Source organism: Myotis davidii, unplaced genomic scaffold, assembly GCF_000327345.1.
Source record: "Myotis davidii unplaced genomic scaffold, ASM32734v1 scaffold1246, whole genome shotgun sequence".
Lineage (NCBI taxonomy): Eukaryota > Metazoa > Chordata > Mammalia > Chiroptera > Vespertilionidae > Myotis > Myotis davidii.
The window spans coordinates 560,328-580,928 of NW_006297510.1; the positions used below are offsets into that span (position 1 = coordinate 560,328).

Consider the following 20,601-nt stretch of genomic DNA (forward strand, 5'->3'; position numbering starts at 1 on the left):
ATTTTTCCAAATTCCACCCACACTCAAGGGGAGGGATTATATAAAGGTTATGCATCATTTTGATTTATTCATTTTTATTATTATTTTTAATCCTCACATGAGGATATTTTTCCATTGATTTTAAGAGAGAGTGGAAGAGAAAGGGAAAGACAGAGAGAAATATTGATATGAGAGAAATCAGCCAGGGCCCTATGCCTGTCTTTTTAAATAAAGTTTTAATGGAACATAGCCATGCCCATTTATATATTGCCTTGGATTGCTTTTGTGTATTTTTTAATATTTTTTTATTGATTTCAGAGAGACACCCCCACCCAGGGCCAGGTACGTGCCCTTGACCAGAATCAAACCCGCAACCCTTCAGTCTACAGGCCAACACTCTAACCACTGAGTGGAAACCAGCTAGGGTGGTAAATACCTTTTAAAGACTCAAAGGCAAATCACATAGGGACTGTGAATTATGGGTGAAAGTAACTGTAAAGGGTTAAGGGGCAAGTTAAAAATCTAAGAGGATTCTGACTTCAAATTAAATGTTCTTACAGTATTTTTCTTGCTCTATTCTAAAGAAACAAAAACAAGAAATTATAGATCAGGGTTAGCAAATTGGCCTGCTGCCCGTCTTTTTATTTATTCATTTTTATTATTATTTTTAATCCTCACATGAGGATATTTTTCCATTGATTTTAAGAGAGAGTGGAAGAGAAAGGGAAAGACAGAGAGAAATATTGATATGAGAGAAATCAGCCAGGGCCCTATGCCTGTCTTTTTAAATAAAGTTTTAATGGAACATAGCCATGCCCATTTATATATTGCCTTGGACAAATAAGGGAAGTGATCATTTTGATTTCAGAGAGGAAGAGAGAAGGAGAGAGAGAGGAACATCAGTTATGAGAGAAAATCATTGATTGGCTGCCTCTTGCATGCCCCACACTGGGGATCAAGCCAACAACCCAGACATGTGCCCTGACCAGGAATTGAACCGTGACCTCTAGTTCATAGGTCGATGCTCAGCCCCTGAGCCACACCAGGTTGCTTTTGTGCTTTAATGGTACAATTGAGGGCTTGCAACAGAGACCTGTAGTATTACAGGTCCACAATATCTAAAGTGTTTATCATCTCCCTTTACAGAAAAAGTTTGCCCACCATACTTTAGCTCATCACAGGTGTAGCTTATATAAGAAAGACAATATAGAACCTTCAGTCAACAGACAGGTAAAGAAAAGGTCTGTCATTAAAATATTGCCATACTTATATGTTTTGTTACATTAAAGTTGATGTGTAATTTTTCTTAATTCATGTTTTAATCAGCCCCCTTACTGTTCTTAATTATGGCAGCTAAAAGAGTTTCTACTGTATTTTAAGAGATATACATAAAAGTACTGCATTGCCATTTTTAGACAAGCCTAAGCAGTAGAAGCAGGGGAACCTAAAAAGATATGGAACTTATCTGCATAGAAGTAAATTTGAATATGAAAGTTGAATAATTTATGTAGTTGCCCTTAAAGTTATTTTCAGAAACATAGTTACTCTACAGCCTACTATCTTTCAGCAATGAAAGAATTACTATGTATAATGTGGGGGGCTATGCAAACTATTGCTACTATATTAGAAGACAACATTGATTTTTTTTTTTTGCTTGTGTGTTCTTTGAAGCAAAACAAACACTTAAACATTTGGTTAGGATATTTATAGTAAGCCTAATGGGATCTAGAAATTAGAGCATCAGCTGTAACTTAAGTAATTGAAGAAATACATATGCAGCATCTTAAAGCATAAAAAGATCCAATTAACATATCAAATAGTATTGTGGCTTTCATGGGCCATCATATGAGTTATTTTCAGAAAATATCTTAAAATAGCATAGCCAAATGGATAAAAGCATTTGTAATAGGATCTGCAAGGGAAACCATTAAGATTTTTTAAGTGAAGAGCTGTGTTTTGGTCTCCATTGAGCAACAAAGAGCTCTTTTGGGTGCTTAAGCATTTCTAAATCTCTATTCTTCATGCTCTGGAAACATTTTATATGAATTCCTTTTATATTAATTTCTAATCTAAACTCTTTAAAATATATTATTTTTCTGTAAAAAATATATTTTTATTGATTTCAGAAAGGAAGGGAGAGATAGAAACATCAATGATGAGAGAGAAGCATCAATCATCGGCTGCCTCCTGCATGCCCCACACGGGATCAAGTCCACAACCAGGGCCATGTGCCTGACCAGGAATCGAATGACCTTCTGGTTCATAGGTCCAAGTTCAACCACTGAGCCAAGCTGGCCAGGCTACTACCCTATTTTTGAGGTCACATCCTTTCTTCTCTCTTAATCTAGTTGATGTTGAACATCTCTAGTGTTTTACTGTAATTATATATATATTTTTACTGTAATTATATATATATATATATTTTACTGTAATTATATATATATATATTTTTTATTTCAGAGAGGAAGGGAGAGAGATAGAAACATCAAGAAGAGTCATTGATTGGCTGCCTCTTGCACACCTCCTACTGGGGATCGAACCGGCAACCCGGGCATGTGCTCTGACTGGGAATAAAACTGACCTCCTGGTTCATAGGTTGATGCTCAACCATTGAGCCATGCTGGCTGGGCTTCAATCTAAATTTTTAAATGAGAGAAGGAATCTAGATATTTGGGAGAATATTTAGATTAGATGTAAATCAGTGCATCATTTTTTATAAATTGACTTTTAGAAGGAGAGAAACATCAATATGAGAGAGAAAATATCAGTGTGAGAGAGAAACATCAATTGGCTGCCTCCTACACACCCCCTACCAGGGATCAGTGATTGAGCCAAGCCCACAACCCAGGCATGTGTCCTGACCCGGAATTGAACCAGCAACCCTTCAGTGGACGGGATAATGCCCAACCAACTGAGCCACACTGTCCAGGGCAGTCCATGATGTGATGAAAAGCAGCTTTATTGTTGGTTTTGATGAGGAAAACCATTTGGACTTCATCAGTGCCATATAGGATCCTCTGGAAATAAGCATGTGTACAGTTGTAATGCTTAATTGGAATGTGAAGAATAAGCAGATTGCAGTGATAGGTTCACAGAATTGAAGGTAGGACCAAAAGCTGGCCCTGGATCAAAACTGACCTTGGAGGAGTTCTGGCAGGAGATGGGGCTGAAATAGACACTAGATCAAGGAATGAATGAACATTTTAAGAGAGATGAAAATTGTGTGGCAAGACAAAATTCTTAGGGATTGTTCTGTTATTCTGAAATTGGCAAATTTGTAGGTGACAAGATTCTCTTTTTTTTTTGAAGATAGAAATCTGTGAGCTGCTGATCACATAAAACTTGAAAAATCTTTGTAAATTTATATATTTGGGTTCATTGGCAGTTGAGTTTATAATAGATAAAATTTTAAGGTAAATTATGAAAGATATGGTGAGCTTTCGCTATTTAAATCTTCTTTCTTATGGTTTGTTCATTAAAATCAAAACAAACAAAGAAAAAACAGTTCAGCCAGCTTTTCATTTCTCTCCTTCATTTACCTCCCTAACTGTGCCACATGCTTAACACTGCCTAAAAAGACTAGCTTTACAGTTAGAAAAATATTCCTTTAGGTAAACACTGTAGATAGACACTGGTATGCCAGTTTGCTTGGGTCTTTTCTCAGAATGATAAAACAATTTCAATGGAAAGAGTAGGGTAATATGAGTTTTGAATCCCTGGAAAACAATTTCCTTTCTTACCTGTTTTATTTTCATATTTTCCTTAACAAAAAGTTCAAATAATAGGATAAAGAACTCTGAATACCTGGTGATTTTATTTTTTTATAGGAAACTTTGATCCAAAAGCCATGAATAATTTTTATGACCACATACAACCTGGCCCAGTGGTACCACCCAAGCCATCTAAAAAAGGTGAGTAGGGAAATGTAAAAAACATCACAAAAATAAATATGAAAATTCTTTGTGAGTTCACATTTATAGCTGAAGAAATTTCCACTAGAGATACTCATTAATTTGTTCAGCAAAAAAACTTACCATATTGATGTTACTATGGCAATAGTAAAATGTCCCCCAAAGTTTAAAATTAATTAACTCCTGAAATTACTGTCAAAAGTAATTAAATGGGATATATATAATTTACTTTTTAAAATTGAAACTGTATTATATAGTTAAAATTTACTGTGAAAACTATAATCCTAAAAGATAATTCTTACAATATAATGAGAATTTTAAAGATCTTGTGTTAGAATGGAAAGTTTGATCTGCAGTTGATCTAAGGTTATTTCACAGGGGAGCATAACAGTTAGATCCTATATAAATCCTAGATTTAGAGAAATCACTTTTGAATAATTGTTCATTCATTCCCATATAATATCAAAGGTATCAAATCTCTTATTTTTGTGTACCAAATGTTTACTTGACATTCCAGTTATCTTAAAAATGGATTTGAATTAAATTTAAATGTCATTAAATTTAAACCCTTTCTGCCCAATTCTTACTAATAACCCATGTTATTTTATAAATATAATTCATAAGACTGAGATAAAGTATGCATTTGAGAGCATAATCCTTAAGGCTTTAAGCAACTTAAAAAGATTGCTCATGAAGACATATACATGTAATAGTGATGAATGTCTTACTTAAAAAAAATTACCTGAGTATAACATTTTAAAATATCATCAGAATTAATACTTAAAAAGTTACCTAAGAGTATATTTTAAAATATCATCAGAATTATTAATCAGGGGATGTATAAATTCTCCCTAAATAATTTTACCTGAGCTAAATTACTTAAATTTTGGTTAAACAACTTTCTATGTGTTTTAAGTATTTCATTTATAGGTTGCAACACAATACCTGTTTTTCTTTTTATTGTTTAATGAGAGGCCTGGTGCACAAAAATTTGTGCACTCAGGCAGGAGGGGTCCCTCAGCTCAGCCCGTGCCCTCTCACAGTCTGGGACCCCACAGGGGATGTCCACCTGCTGGCTTAGGCCTGCTCCCTGGGGGGATTTGGCCTAAGCTGGCAGTCAGGCATACCTCTGGCAGCCCGGGAGCCCTCGGGGGATGTCCCTTTGACAGCAGGGAGCAGGACTAAGCTGCAGTCGGACATCCTTAGCACTGCTGCCAGGCTGTGTACTGGCAGCAGTCAGCCTGGCTTGTGGCTGAGCAGAGCTCCCTCTGTGGGAGTGCACTGACCACCGCGGGCAGCTCCTGAATTGAGTGTCTGCCCCCTGTTGGTCAGTGTGTGTCATAGTGACCAGTCATTCCCAGTCGTTCTGCTGTTAGGGTCAGTTTGCATATTACCCTTTTATTATATAGGATAGAGGCCTGGTGCATGGGTGGGGGCTGGCTGGTTTGCCCTGAAGGGGGTCCCAGATCAGGTTGGGGGTCCCGCTGGGGTGCCTGGCCAGTCTGGGTAAGGGGATAATGGCTGTTTGCAGGCTGGCCAAGCCCCCAGCGGGGACCCTCACCCCATGATGGGGTGACCATCCTGGGTGAGGGGCTGATGGCTGTTTGCAGGCTGGCCACAGCCCCCAGCCACCCAAGCTCCCAGTGGAGGCTGGCTGGAAGCAGGTATCTGGGATTTATTTATCTTCTATAATTGAAACTTTGTTGCCATGAGTGGAGGCCACAGCAGGCCAGGCCAGGTGGGAACCTTGGCTTCCTCCATCACCGGGGCAACCAAGCCTCCTGCTTGCTCCAGCTCCGTGGCTGCCAGCCACCATCTTGGTTGGGTTAATTTGCATATAGTCACTCTGCTTGGCTGGTGGGCATGGCTTGGGGCATAGCGGAAGTGTGGTCAATTTGCATGTTTCTCTTTTGTTAGATTAGATACTGCCATTACTGTTTCATCTCATCTGCTTTTTAAATAGCATGCTAATTTCTAAAAATGGCACAAAGAAGAATCTTAGTGGATGACTTCCCAGTACCAGATATGGCACTGTGGCAACATTATATACAGCTTCAAGTTGAAAGTCACTGGGTTATATATCATTGATCATTTTAACCATTTGGTATAATATGTTATTTATCCAAATGGTTAAATAACACTTGAGTTTGTGCTAATGTCTACAAAGGAAGCATTACTTAATGGTAATGCAACAGATAAACTTTAATTGATTCAAGGGTTGTCATGGAGGAATCCCTTATTTAAGGGAGTACATTAAAAAGTTGTTACCTGAGCCCTGGCTGTTGTGGCTCAGTTGGTTGGGCATTGTCCTGTGCCCCAAAAAGTTGCTGGTTCAGCCAAGGCAGTGTTGCTCAGTGGTTGAGCATCAATCTATGAACCAGAAGGTCACAGTTCAATTCCCGGCCAGGGTGCATGCCTGGGTTGGGGGTTTGATCCCCAGTGTGGGGTGTGCAAGTGTCAGCCGATCAATGATTCTCTCTCATCATTGATGTTTCTATATTTCTCTCCATCTCCCTTCCTCTCTGGTATAAAAATATTTTAAAAAAAAAATAAAAAAAGATTGCCGGTTTAATTCCTGGTCAGGGCACATGCCCAGGTTGTAGGATTCGATCCCTGGTAGGGGATGTACAGGAGGTAGCCAATCAACTCTCACATAGATGTTTCCCCCTCTCCCTCTCCCTGCCTCTCTCAAAAATATAAATTAAAAAACCTTTAAAGAAAAGTTGTTACCTGGCAACAGAGGACCAAATTGGTAAGAAATGGTGGACAATATGTCCACCTTGAGCCACCTCATTAGCATAAACTCTCAGGTATGGTCTGAAGGTCCCACCATAAATAGCAAAGACACTTCTATCACTTGGGAAACTTCAAGATTTTAGAGGTTATATCCCAGGAGCTGGGGCTAAAGCTAGACTTCTCTTTGGGCAAGGTCAAATTCACAACACTTAAAGCAGTGCTTAGAAGGACATTTATAGCTTTAAATGCTAGTATAAAGCAAGAAGATCTAAAATCAGTGACCTAATATTCCACCTTAAAAGAAGAAAGAAAAATAAGAATAGTCAATGAGATAGAAAACAGATAAAGCCAAAAGTTTGATCTCTCAAAGATAAAAATCAATAAGCTCTAAAGTCAACTTATTAAAAAAGAGAACACAAATAAGGGAATGTGATGACCATTTTTATGCCAATAAATGCAACACCTTAGATGGAATTGACACATTCGTTGGAAAATATAACCTACAAAACTTAAAACAAGATGAAATAGGAAATATTAATAGCTTTATGTCTATGAGAAATTAAATCTATTATCAAAAAAATTTCCCACAAAGAAAAATCCAGACTATCAAACATCAAAGGAAGATATAATACCAGTCTTACACAAACTCTTTGAGAAAATATAGGGAAAAGGAAACTTCCCTCTTTTTTAAATGGAGCCAGCAGAACCCTGATGCCAAAACCCACTAAAGACATTACCTAGCCACTCCCCCCTAAAGAAAACAAAATTATAGATCAATACCACTCATGGACATAAAAGCAAAAAATCTTTCATAACATATTTACAATTTATAAAAAAGATGATGCATCATGACCTCATTGGGTTTAGCTCAGAAATACAATATTAAAATAAAGGAGAAATATCCACAATACATATATGTGATAAAGAATTGGTATCAAGCTGAAACCGGTTTGGCTCAGTGGATAGAGCGTCGGCCTGCGGAGCGAAGGGTCCCAGGTTCAATTCCAGTCAAGGGCATGTACCTGGGTTGCAGGCACATCCCCAGTAGGAGATGTGCAGGAGGCAGCTGATCGATGTCTCTCATCGATGTTTCTAACTCTCTCTCTCTCTCCCTTCCTCTCTGTAAAAAATCAATAAAATATATTTAAAAAAAGAATTGGTATCAAGAGTATAAAAAAGAAGGTAAAACATTTGAGCAGACACTTCACAAAGGAATCTTCTATATATATAAATGCCTAAGCTACTGATAGACCAGTCGCAATGACATGCACTGACCACCAGGGGGCAGATGCCCCGACCGCTAGGTTAGCTTGCTGCTGGGATCCAGCAGATTGGGACTGAGCGAGATGGGCTGGACACACCCTGGAGCCCTCCTGTGGTTCCTCCCTGGCTGGCCAACCTCCCACATCCCTCCTTCATGCATCAGTGGGGTCCCTTGGCCTAGCCTGTGCCTCTCACCATCCAGGACCCCTCGGGGGATGTTGGAGAGCCAGTTTCGGCCCTGATCGCAGGCCAGGACTAGGGACTGTACCCCTGCACGAATTTCGTGCTCTGGGCCTCTAATATATGTATATACACACACACACACACACATATATATATATATACACACACACATTATATATATATCCAATAAGCGCATGAAAATGCTCAACCTGAGTAGACATTAGGGAGACACAAATTAAAATCTTGAGATACCACCTTACACCCACCAGAATGGCTAAAATCCCAAATTTTGGAAAACAGGCTATTTCCTGTAAAACCATTCACCTGCCCTATAGCCCATCAACAATTCTATGTCTAAAGATTTATCCAAGAGAATCTAAAATGTGTGTCTACAAATGACTTGTTTTTTAGACGATTCATACCATTTTTTTTTTCTTTTTGGTGCCGTGACTCGGATTTGAAGATTCATACCATTTTTATTCACAACAACCCAAAACTAGAAATAGCCCAAGTATCCATCAAAATGTGAATGGATAAACACTGATATAATCATGCCATGGAATAATACTAAGCAAAAAAAACTGAATTACTGATACATAAATCTCAACAATATAATGCTGAATGAAAGAAATCAAATCCAAAAGAATATATAGTATATAATTCTGTTTATATGAAATTCAGGATAGAAAAAGCTGAATTTAAGATAAATATATCTCAGAACTGTGGTTATCTCTGGAAACTGGGTTTGAGGAATAACTGAGAAAAGATATGGGTAGATTTTTCTGAACTCGTGGTAGTGTTCTAAATCTTGGTGGGAATTTGGATTATTCAGGTGCATTTGTTAAAATTCATCAAATGGTACACTTAAGGTTTCTGTATTTCACTGTACACATTTTACCTCAAAAATTCACAAAGAAATAAAAGGAAAATTTCTTAGAGGTAAGAAGCCAGTATACTCAGAGTTTTCTACCAGTGGTGACAGAATTTTTGCAGATGTCATTTGGCCTCTGTCTTTGAGACCAACACCATGTATTTGAGGTGGGAGGTTCCTGTTTGGTATACTTTTCAGCTGGGAATTGTGCAAGGATTGCATTAATATTCCGTTAATATCAAGCTTCATCTAGCTCCCTACAAGTACATTCACACTAAAAAGGCTCTTTTCTATGGTACTTTTAATTCTAACAAAATTTGCTACAACTGATATTGGATAGTCCCTTAGAGTTAGTTGTAATGGAATTCCAATTACAGTCATTTTCTTAAATACATAGATGGATTATGTAGATAGCTGCTTGATGCTACAAAGGTAAGACGTAATTCCTATCCCAAGTGGCTTGTACTCTACATATACAGTTTTAATAAAAATTAGACTAGAAAGCCCTCTAAAGTAACATCTTTACTGTAAATGGATCTCTACTTTAGAAATGTAATTGAGCTTTAATTATATAACATTTATTTTATTGTTTAAAGTATTACATATGTCTCCTTTTCCCCCTGAGACTGTTGGTGAGAGTATAAAATGATGCTGTTATATATCCTGGAGTTTTTAAACTTTTCACCTTTTTCTATTAAAGTTTCTAAATAGAACTTGATTAAATTCTATAATTCTTTAGGAAGCGTTTTCATAACAGATTTATAAAAGCTATTTGGTTTTTCTCTATGAAGTCAAATTTGTTTTATTTTAAACACATAGAGTCTTTTTTCTAAAACTAAATTTACCTAGATTGATGAAAATTTTGTCTACCATTTAAATTTAAAAAGCAAGTAAAATGTGAATAACATGTAGAATTGTTTTATTAGTTAGAATAAATGTATTGGAGTTATTATAGTTACATATTAGAAATCCAAGTGGAATATAGACATTTATCTGATTATCTGAATAAGTGTGATAACTGAAGAGAGAGAATGAGAGATAGAAAGGGAGACAGAAATTTGCACTGGATTTTGTAGTTAAACAGTGCCGTGTGCATATGAGCTCCTCAGCTGATTCAGGAAGCCCCACTACCCCCACCCTGTCATTGGTAACTCACAGTGGTAAGAGCACTGACCTTGGTGTCCCATGATTTGAGTGCTGTTCCTGGTTGTCTTGGCCACCTGACCTTGTTCTGATCCAGTCTGTGCACCAGAGAGGCGATCAGTGCTGTAAAATACATAAGCCAAGTAAGGGTCAGTAAGAAGGAGGCATGTGATGCTATTAAGTACTTTACAAATCTAAGAAGTGGAACTTGACCTTAGTCTTTGGAGCCTGAGGAGAAATTTACTCTGCTTTTGTTCATGCTGATAATGGAGTGCTTTAGTGCCTAAGCAACACACTTAGGATTCTGGAGCACTGATTCCCAAGTGGATTGTACTAGGGCAGTGGTCTGCAAACTCATTAGTCAACAGAGCCAAATATCAACAGTACTTCTTCAAAATAGACTTTCCCAGGCCGAAAATTGACTTCTGCACATGGGCCATGAAGTTTCAGTTGCACTGTACGTGTGTGCCTGCACGTGGTATTTTGTGGAAGAGCCACACTCAAGGAGCCAAAGAGCTGCGTGTGGCTCGCGAGCCGCTGTTTGCCGACCACTGTAATACTAGGTGAACTGCCTATGGGCTAAGAATGGATTAGAAAATGCAAGATATTTTTTCGGTTCTTAGGGGCAAATATTATGAAGTTTGCCATTTCTTGTTTTTAATTATTACAAAGGACTACTTACTGATAAACTATAAATTGATAGATACAGTATTCTAATACAAAATTAGAATGCCTGACGTCCATTATTGGAAAGTATCTGCTGGACTTTTGAACATGTAGGTATTTAGAATTTATGAAATGACTGAGGAGCATTTATTGTCAGTACATAGTATTATTCTGAATTGGTTCTGATTTTTCAAGTACTGCTATTTTATATATATATATTCTATTTAATATATATATGTATGTATTTATTTCAAAAAGGAAGGGAGAGGGAAATAGAAACATCAATGATGAGAGAGAATCATTGAATGGCTGCGTCCTGCATGCCCCACACTGGGGATCGAGCCCGCAACCCAGGCATGTGCCCTGACCGGGAATCGAACCGTGACCTCCTGGTTCATAGGTCTGCACCCAACCACTGAGCCATGCCAGCAGGGCTCAAGTACTGCTATTATTTTTCTTTTGGGGTTGTTAATCCTTACCAGAGGATGTTTTTTCCATTGCTTTTTCAGAGAGAGTAAAAGGGTGGAGGGAAGGGAAAGGGGAGGAGAGAGAGGGAGAAACATCTCTGTGAGAGAGACACATCGATTGGTTTCCTCCCTCATGTGCCCTTGACCAGGAATCAAACTCACAACCCTTTGGTTCAAGGGCCGATACTATAACCACTGGCCACACCAGCCAGGGCAGAACTGCTTGTTCCTTAATTATAAAATGCTGTAGTTATTATTTTAACTGATTCTTTGGTTAGTTAGCCTTACATGGGAAGTTTATCTTCAACCCATAATTTTCCAATAACTAGTTCTTAATCAGGGATTTGCTAAAGTATAATATCTCAAATTTTGCTTTCACTTTGACATTTCATTACTGATTTTGTAACCCTAAACAACCAGCAAGTGGGAAACTGTTGAAAGAAGGCATGTACTCCATATAATTGGAGAGGATAGAAAAAGTCATAAAAGCCACTGCTTTGTATAGGCTGTAATAGCAGTATTAAATATGGCACTTGTCCTCACAGGGAAATTAAAGGTAACATGAGGTAGTAGAAGGGGTAAGCACTCAACTGTGCATATCCTGTGAGAGATATTTGTGCGCCCAACAATACTTCTAAATGAATGGCTTGATCCCTTCTAAGTGACTTCACTTTGTCTCATGCAGACTCATCAGACCCTTGCACAGTTGAGAGGAAAGCCCGAAGAATTAGTGTGACCTCCAAAGTACAGGCGGATGTCCATGACACCCAGGCAGCAGCTGCAGGTGGTTTGTACTTGTGTGTCTAGCATTTGTGCAAAATGTCCAAAGACACGTGTTAACCCATGTAGAGCTATCATAAGTAAAGACCAACTTTTTTTTGCTTTAAAAAATTACTCTCTCTACTGAGTTTCTAAAGTGGTGCTGTCCAATAGAAATGTTAGCTTTCTACATTAATTTAAAACATTCTAGTAAACATTTAAAAACTAAACAAGTAATATTAGTATATTTTTAATCTATATACAAGGTGTTATCATTTGAATATGAAATCAGTATAAATTATTATGAGATATTTTACATCTTTTAAAGATTTTTTTTTTTAAATCCTCATCCGAGGATATTTTTACCATTGATCTTCTTCAAAATATATTTTTTATTGATTTCAGAGAGGAAGGGAGAGGGAGAGAGAGATATAAATCAATGATGAGCTGCCTCACACATTTGTAATACCTTAACTAATAATAACTCCTGTACATGCCCTGAATAGGGTTCAAATGCATGGGATAGGACGATGCTCCAGCCAACTGAACCACACCAGCCAAGGCAACATTTTTTTATTTCATATTAAATCTTCCAAATCTGGTGTAAATTTTACACTTGCAGAGCATCTCAATTCAGAGTGGCCACATTTCAAGTGGCTATCGCATTGGACAGATTGCTCTGATAATTATGTCTAGAAAGCAAGGCGAAGGAGAAGGAATCAAGATGGTGGCATAGATAAAAGCAGTACTCGCTGCCTCCCACAACCACATCAGAATTACAACTAAAATACTGGATATCATTTAGAACTACCTGAAATCTGGCTGAATGGAAGTCTTACAACTAGAGAAGTAAAGAAGAAACCACATTGAGACTGGGAGGAGGGGCAGAGGCGCAGAACAGACTAATCCAACACCCTCATGTGGCATGTTTTAAATTGGGAGTGATATCAAGGCTGTGCGGTCTCCTGTGAGAAGCAAGGGGTCCCAGCCACATACCAGAATGGTCAGCCCAGGGTTCCAGTGCCAGGAAGAGAAGTCCCCGTACTTTAGGCTGTAAAAATCAGCAGAGATTGTGGCTGAGTGACACGGAGGCTGGTGGATACCTAGGCAGTCCCTCTTAAAAAGGCCAGCACATGAACTTACTCAGACAATACCTCTGGGCTCCAGCCCTGGGGCAGTGGCTTTAGGGGATCCAGGGACATATGGGGAGGAACTGGAATGTCTGGCATTAGGGCAGGGATTCTGGGGTGGCTTCCTTCCAGATGGGGGTGTTCACAGGGGTCAATGATCCTGTGCTGGGACCTCCCCATCACAGAGCTGACTGGCAGCCATATCTGAGTTTCTATTAGCATGGTTCACTCAGCCCTGGTGACTCCCTGAGGCCCCACCCCATCCAATTTGCAGCCCAACTCAAGCTGTTTGCAGCAGCTTTTCCATATGAATGGTCTTTACTGGTTCACGTTTCAGACATTTCTAAAATTTCTCAAACAAGCAGCAGCTGGCATCAGTGTACCCCATACCTATCAATAAGAGGGCCAAGACCCGGCACTATCACCAGCCTGTGTACCTTCATAGCTTGTCCTTGCCTGAGCACTTCCAAGCCCAACACAAGTAGAAGCCATCTGCAGATCGCTCTGTAGCTCCTGCTTGGTGGCCCCATGCAGTGTTTGACCTTGCAACTCCCAGGAAGCCCCAAAGCCAATGCACCTGGTGGACAGCTTCAGACCATGCCAAATTACAATTCTACAAATCCATAAGCAACACTCAAAGGGAAGACTCAGTAAGCACCAAAGCCCCACTGAAACAAGTCCTGCTCCATAGGAATGTCTCTTGCTCAGCAGTTCTCCCACTGTAGTTGCAGCTAGTCCTCACAGCCAATTGGCCTAGAGGTCAGTTCTTCTCAGTGACTCCAATAGCAACCAAGGCTCAACTAAAACAAGACTATGCACAAACCCACACAGGGGCTCACCTAGAGTGCCCAGCTCAGGTGACTGGGAAGGCTGAGCCACTGGGCCCTATAGGACACCTACTACACAAGGCCACTTTACCAATTCCAGGAGACATAGGTGCTCCACCTAATACATAGAAACAAACACAGGGAATAAGACAGAAGGTGGAGACAAAGAGACACGTTACCAATGAAGGAACAGAAGAAATCTCCAGAAAATAACCCAATGAAATGGAAGCAAACAAACTACTAGATACAAAGTTTAAAACAGTGGTTATTAGGATGCTCAAGGATCTTAATGAGAGTTTCAGGGTCTTAGTGAGATTTTCAAGGATATTATTGAGAATTTCAAAGACATGAAAAAGGACCAGTCAGAAATTAAGCATACATTAACTGAAATAAAGAATAATTTACAGGGACTCAACAAAGGAATAGAGTATTCCAAGAATCAAATCAACGCTTTGGAATATGAGGAAGCAAAAAACACCCAAACAGAAGAGCAAAAAGAAAAAAAAACACACCCAGAAATATGAAGATAGTGTATGGAGCCTCTGGGACAACTTCAAGCATACCAACATTCTCATTATGGGGGTGACAGAAGGAGAAGAGAAAAAGCAAGATATTGAAAACCTATTTGAAGAAATAATGGCGCAAAACTTCCCCTACCTGGTGAAAGAAATAGACTTACAAGTGCAGGAAGCTCAGAGTCCCCTTAAAAACAGCAAGAGAAAAACAGTTACCTCCAAGGGAGTACCCATACAACTGTCAGCTGATTCTCAACAGAAACTATGCAGGCCAGAAGGGAGTGGCAAGAAATATTCAAAGTGATGAATAGCAAGGACCTACAAGCAAGATTACCTAGAAAAGCTATCATTTAGAATTGAAGGTCATATAAATGACCTTCACAGACAAGAAAAAGCTAAGAGTTCATCAACTCCAAACCAGTACTACATGAAATGTTGAAAGTATTCTTTAAGAAGAGAAAGAAGATGAAGAAGAAAAAAGATAAAAATATGAATAAAATGGCATAAAATACATATCTACCAATAATTGAATGTAAAAAAATCAAATGAACAAGGAATCTAATGAACAAAATAAACTGATTAATAAAATAAAACCAGAGGCATGGAAACATAGAACAGACTGAGGAATCTCAGAGGGAAGGGGGGAGGGGACGGAAAGAGATTAACCAAAGAATTTGTATGCATATATGCATTACCTATGGACACAGACAATAGGGTGGTGAAGGCCTGGGGCAGGGCAGAAACTGAGTGGAGGAGGGCAATGTGTAGGGGGGTGATATTTGTAAAATTCTCAAAAATAAAGATTTTTTTTTAAATGAAAGCAATGCCAAGTAAATGTAACCTGAAAGCTCTGGACTTTATAAATTCTCACTGAGCATTTAAATGCTTCTTGAACTATATCCTGGGATTCAGTGAAAATAAGGTTTCTAAAAATATTGTACATATTGGGTTTGTACAAGTATTCTACTTGATATTATATTAACTAGATGGAAAGATCCCAACCTAAGAACAAACCAAGCATGAAACTGTATTACACTTCATATAGTTAAAAGAAATAAACTTGTCTTTCTTTATCATTGGCATATTTCCCATTTTGGAAAAATATCAGCTATTTTTGAAACTGTAGAAAATACTTAGAATTTTTGAAAAGTTTATTTGCATCCTTTTGAGCATTTTTATCTTCTGTGTGCTAATTATGTAATATAAACAGTATTAAATTGATGTGATATTTATGAGGATGGTCATTTTGTGGAAATGTATCCTATTAAAGGAAACACCTATTTATTTCCGTTTTATTATGTATAAACATATTAGTTTTTATTTTCCATGAGGTCTGAACTATCTTAACTTGTAAACTGTTCCATAAAAAGCTGTACGTTTCTGTAAGTCATATGAAAATAGACATCTAAAATGTATTTTGTGTTTTAGATGCTTCTATTTCAACACTACTTCCTTATGATGAAATGAGCAGTGTCTTTTTTTTTTTTTAGCAGTATCTTTTTTAGGACCAACAATAATTCTAAATTAGGTGCCTTTTAGCCCTGGCCGCATGTCTCCATAGTTAGAGCATCAACTCTGTGCACCAGGGGGTCACAGGTTTAATTCCTGGTCAAGGGCATGTACCTGGGGTTGCAGGTGGGATTCCCACAGGGAGATAACCAATGGATATGTCTCCTAAAATCAATTGAAAAAATATCCTCACTCCTTGGGTGAGGATCAAAAAAAATTATAAATTAGGTGCCTTTTAAATATATTTGTTGAGAAGTTATTTCAGAGAGAGATACAGCAATTGGTTGCCTCCGCATGCACCCCAACCAGGGCCGGGGATCGAGCCTGTAACCAAGGTATGTGCCCTTGACTGGAATCGAACCCACGACCCTGAGTCCATGGGCTGACGCTCTATCCACTGAGCCAAATGTGCTAGGGCAAGCCCATCTTTTTATAGTCTCAGGAATAGGTTAGAGAACCCAATGATTCTATTGTAAGGCTAAGATCACCTCCTGATTGAGCCTGAGCCTTAAGCTTGCAGTAAGGTTCAGGGGTCTAACACCCAATTTTCTTTATCTCTAGAGTCTAGGGAAATGTTCACACCAGCATTTGTCATTAAAGACAAATGGGTAAACCACAGTCAGCTCATTCACTTTCAAGAGAAGATAAACTTAACCCAGAATGGTAATTAATTAAAACTTTACCAGGTCTCTGTTTCTTTTACCTGCTTAGGAAGGCTGCTTACCTTAGATTATAACGTCATCTCCAGTTCACAGAGAGGATTTTCCAGTGTTTTATGGTGCATTTTCAAAGCCTTCTGACCCTGCTCTAGATTCCAGAGTGAATTCCATCCAGAGATCTTTAGCCTCTAGTTATTGACCCCCATTTTCAGAAGGGACTGTTCCTAAAAGGCAGGATTTACAAATTAACTCTAGAAGCCTTTTGAGCACAAGGCCAGAGAGAATGAGGACTTAGGAAGAGTATGTTAAGTTTCAAGGTTCTTTTTGTTTTGTTTTTATCTTTTAAAGAGAGAGAAACAACAATTTGTTGTTTCACCCATGTATTCATTCATTGGTTGTTTCTTGTATGTGCCCTGACCAGGGTTTGAACCCACAACCTTGGTGTATCAGGTCCACATTCTAACTGAACTACCCAGCCAAGACTTAGTTTAAAGGTTTTTAAAAATAAAATCCGAAGGACTAACAAAGTTGCCAGCATTTTATATTGCCTACACATAGACATTTAAAAAAAACTAATAGGTAGGAAAGAATCCTATATAATAAAAGCCTAATATGCTAATGATATGCTAAGGCTGCTTAGCCGCTTGCTGTGACGTGCACTGACCACCAGGGGGCAGATGCTCCGACTGGTAGGTTGGCTTGCTGCTGGGGTCCGGCTGATTGGGACTGAGCGAGATGGGCCGGACATGCCCTGGAGCCCTCACGGGTCCCTCCCTGCCTGGCCAACCTACCACATCCCTCCATGGCCCTAATTGTGCACCAGTGGGATCCTTCAGCCTGGCCTGCGCCCTCTCATAATGTGGCCTGGGACCCCTTGGGGCAGTGGTTCTCAACCTTCCTAATGCAGGCAACCCCCACAGATTGAGAACCGCTGCCTTGGGGGATGTAGGAGGGCCAGTTTCAGCCAGATCCTGCAGGCCAGGCCGAGGGACCCCACTGGTGCATGAATTCATGCACGGGGCCTCTAGTCTGAGAATAAAAAGATAATTGTTTATATTAAATGAATTTAGCTTATGAAAAAGTAACTGTAGGGGCTTTATCTTTCTCTTTTTACCATTCTGGGGGAAACTTTGTTATGAACTCTTACTGCCATTTATGAACCATCATTATTAAACACATGCATATTGTGAAACTGATGGTCTAAAAGAAGTTGCACATTTAATCAGATGTTTAATGTAGTGTGGCTAGTATGAGGGGGTGACACATAGGACTGAAGATGGCAGGAGGAAGCAGAATTAATTTTTTAAATATCTTTTTTATTGATTTTGTAGGAAGGGAGAGGGAGAGGTAGAAACATCAATGATGAGAGAAAATCATTGATTGGCTAGAGATCAAGCCAGCAACCCAGGCATGTGCCCTGACCTGAATTGAACCACAATCTTCTGGTTCATGGGTCGACGCTCAACCACTGAGCTGTACTGGCTGGTCATAGAATTATTTTTAACATGCTATATAACATCTCATTTTTTTCATTTGGCTGGAATAACTACTGTCTGTGGATAATGAGCTTGTTAACCACTCTCCATGGATAATAAGCTTGGAAGGTAATCTATGCTAGACTTGTTTTTGTTTGTTTTTTATTTCAGTTTGGATTATACTTGGGGGGAAAAAAAATCAATCTCTTTTCTCTCTTTCCATTCTAACTTCCCTCAGAGCATCTACCTGGCTCCAAGCACAATCCTCAGACACAGCCCCGAGATGAAGACTATGAAGGGGCCCCATGGAATTGTGACAGCTGTACGTTTCTGAACCACCCAGCACTAAATCGCTGTGAGCAATGTGAGATGCCCCGATACACCTGAGTTCAGAAGAGTCTGCACCAGGTTGACAGTGAAGCTGAGCGCCCATTAGAAGAAAAGGAAACCGCGGGGATCTTCATCTGTCCAGCCTTTTCATTTCAGATTCCATAGGGGGCGGAGGAATGCACTGTAGTTGCCTGTGCTCACTACAGGAAAAATGGGGAAGGTTTTTTTCCCTTCTTAACTCATTACAGAGTGAGAGACAGAAAGGGATACTTGAAACTGGGAAAGGATTCTCTCCTGAAAGAATGTACACAGAGAAGTCAAGAGCTCTTCTGTGGGATCCAGTTGTTGAAGTTACTGCTGAGTGGCCCTTATTTTATAAACTAGAACTTGGAATCATAGTGTGACATATTACAGTTTATGCAGACAAGCTGTGAATCCCCATAGCAGACTTACCTGGTCACAGCTCTCTGAAAAACAAAGCACCCCCCCTCTTCCCCATGCTTTTTCCCATTGCTTCCTCCTGAAGAGGACAGGGAAAAGCACTTAGAATATGATGGGCGGGGGTGGGGGGCAAAATAATAGGGTATTTGTAATTGCTGCTTTTTTCAGGGGTAATTTCCAACACACAAACAGGATGTTTTAAAATGTGATTTGCAGTAGTCAGGAATTAGGCATATTGTGCCCTTTGTCAAAAGTATAATCATTGCTTGTGCAATGATTCATCAAGCTATATCAACACTGGTAACCAAGACCTAATTACACCACATAATAGATATATTTTTGAAGTTACTGCATGCTTTTATTAGGTCATTGGTTTTAAAAATAACAAACGAGTCCTTACGAAGTATGATTTTATGAATGACCTTCTCGTAAAACTGTGCTTTATCAGTTGCACAATGAATGTATGCCCATTATAAATCCATTCCAAAATCCATTTGGAAACCTTGATCTCAGCTGTGGTTCTACAAGATACATTTGCAGTACATAGGGCCTTTTCTGCCCCCTCCTTTCAGTTTTGTGAGGGATTCATGATGTTTACAGCACAGATAATACTTTGTGCCATAATCCTAACTTAGCTGAAAAAAATTAATTTTAGTTCAATAAATATTTTTTTGCACATACATTCATAAACCAGAGAGGGAAATTACAGTGGGCTAATATAAAGTTGGGAAGGAAGAGAAGGGTAGTCAAAAAATATGATTAAGAATAAGGTGAATGAAAAGGACTTTGAAGCTAAGAACTTTTCAAATTTAACATACTATATTCAGAAATAACACTGAGTTTGCTCCAAGTAGTTCAAGTGATACTGAAGCACTCCTTAGTCTGAAACTAGAACTTTAGGGTGTGCACAACTGAAGAGATGTAAAATCATGTGATTCCCTAGAATGCACCACTGGAAAAATTTTAATAAGACATTCAATTAAGGATTCTACCATCGTTGAGAATTGGATTTTGGAATCTTCCCCTTATTTGGGTAAATATAAACAGCAATAAAAGTGAAATTTGTTCTAATCCTTAAGGATTTTTCCTGGGGTTATAAATTTAGAAATATCCACTTTACACACACACACACACACACACACACACACACACGCTTCAAGCTGTCATTGCATTCTAATTTGGCAGTAATCTCTGGCAGACCTGGAAAAATAAGCTGCACTTAATACCATAATGAAACCAAAGGCATAACACATCATCATAGTTTTCCATCAAAATCATACTTTCACACTCTACGAAGTGTGGCTATGTAATAACACTGATTAAACATCTCTCATACAATAACTGTGGCAAAACTTGAAAACAATGGTGAGAAAGCAGATGGACTTAAAAACATTGACCTGAAAACAGCATCCTTTAAAGCAGGGGTGGGCAAACTTTTTGACTGAGGGCCACAATGGGTTCTTAAACTGGACTCAGAAGAAGGAGCTGCAGCCGTGTTTCCCGACGTTGCCATGTTAACACTGCTGCTGGTGAAGGAGCGGAGGGGAGAGCAAGAGAACCCTCAGCTCTTTCGGCTCCCCGGCCCAGATAGAACAGCCGAACGGGCCGGATCTGGCCCGCGGGCCGTAGTTTGCCCACGGCTGCTTTAAAGGCTTTTGTAACATGTATCTGTCAGTCTCCAATAAAAGTCTATCAGTCCTATTCTGTAATAGTCCATCATCTTTGCCTTTGTATGGT

General features: G+C 39.1%; 1 protein-coding gene across 12 annotated transcripts in view; it reads left to right on the plus strand.

Moving 5' to 3' along the window:
- The window catches only part of TAB3 (TGF-beta activated kinase 1/MAP3K7 binding protein 3), a 67,663-nt gene extending 47,596 nt beyond the window's left edge, over window positions 1-20,067 (plus strand). For 9 of the 12 annotated variants that reach the window (XM_015570127.1, XM_015570128.1, XM_015570133.1 and 6 more), the window contains 3 exons: window positions 3,807-3,890; window positions 11,905-12,003; window positions 18,332-20,067. In XM_015570127.1, the coding sequence (XP_015425613.1) occupies window positions 3,807-3,890; window positions 11,905-12,003; window positions 18,332-18,480 (332 nt within the window). In that variant the 3' untranslated portion in view covers window positions 18,481-20,067. Of the gene's footprint in view, window positions 1-1,125; window positions 1,210-3,806; window positions 3,891-11,904; window positions 12,004-18,331 lie in introns of those variants that run through there. The other 3 variants (XM_015570134.1, XM_015570136.1, XM_015570135.1) reach the window with 3 other exon arrangements.
- The last annotated feature ends 534 nt before the right edge of the window (window positions 20,068-20,601 follow it).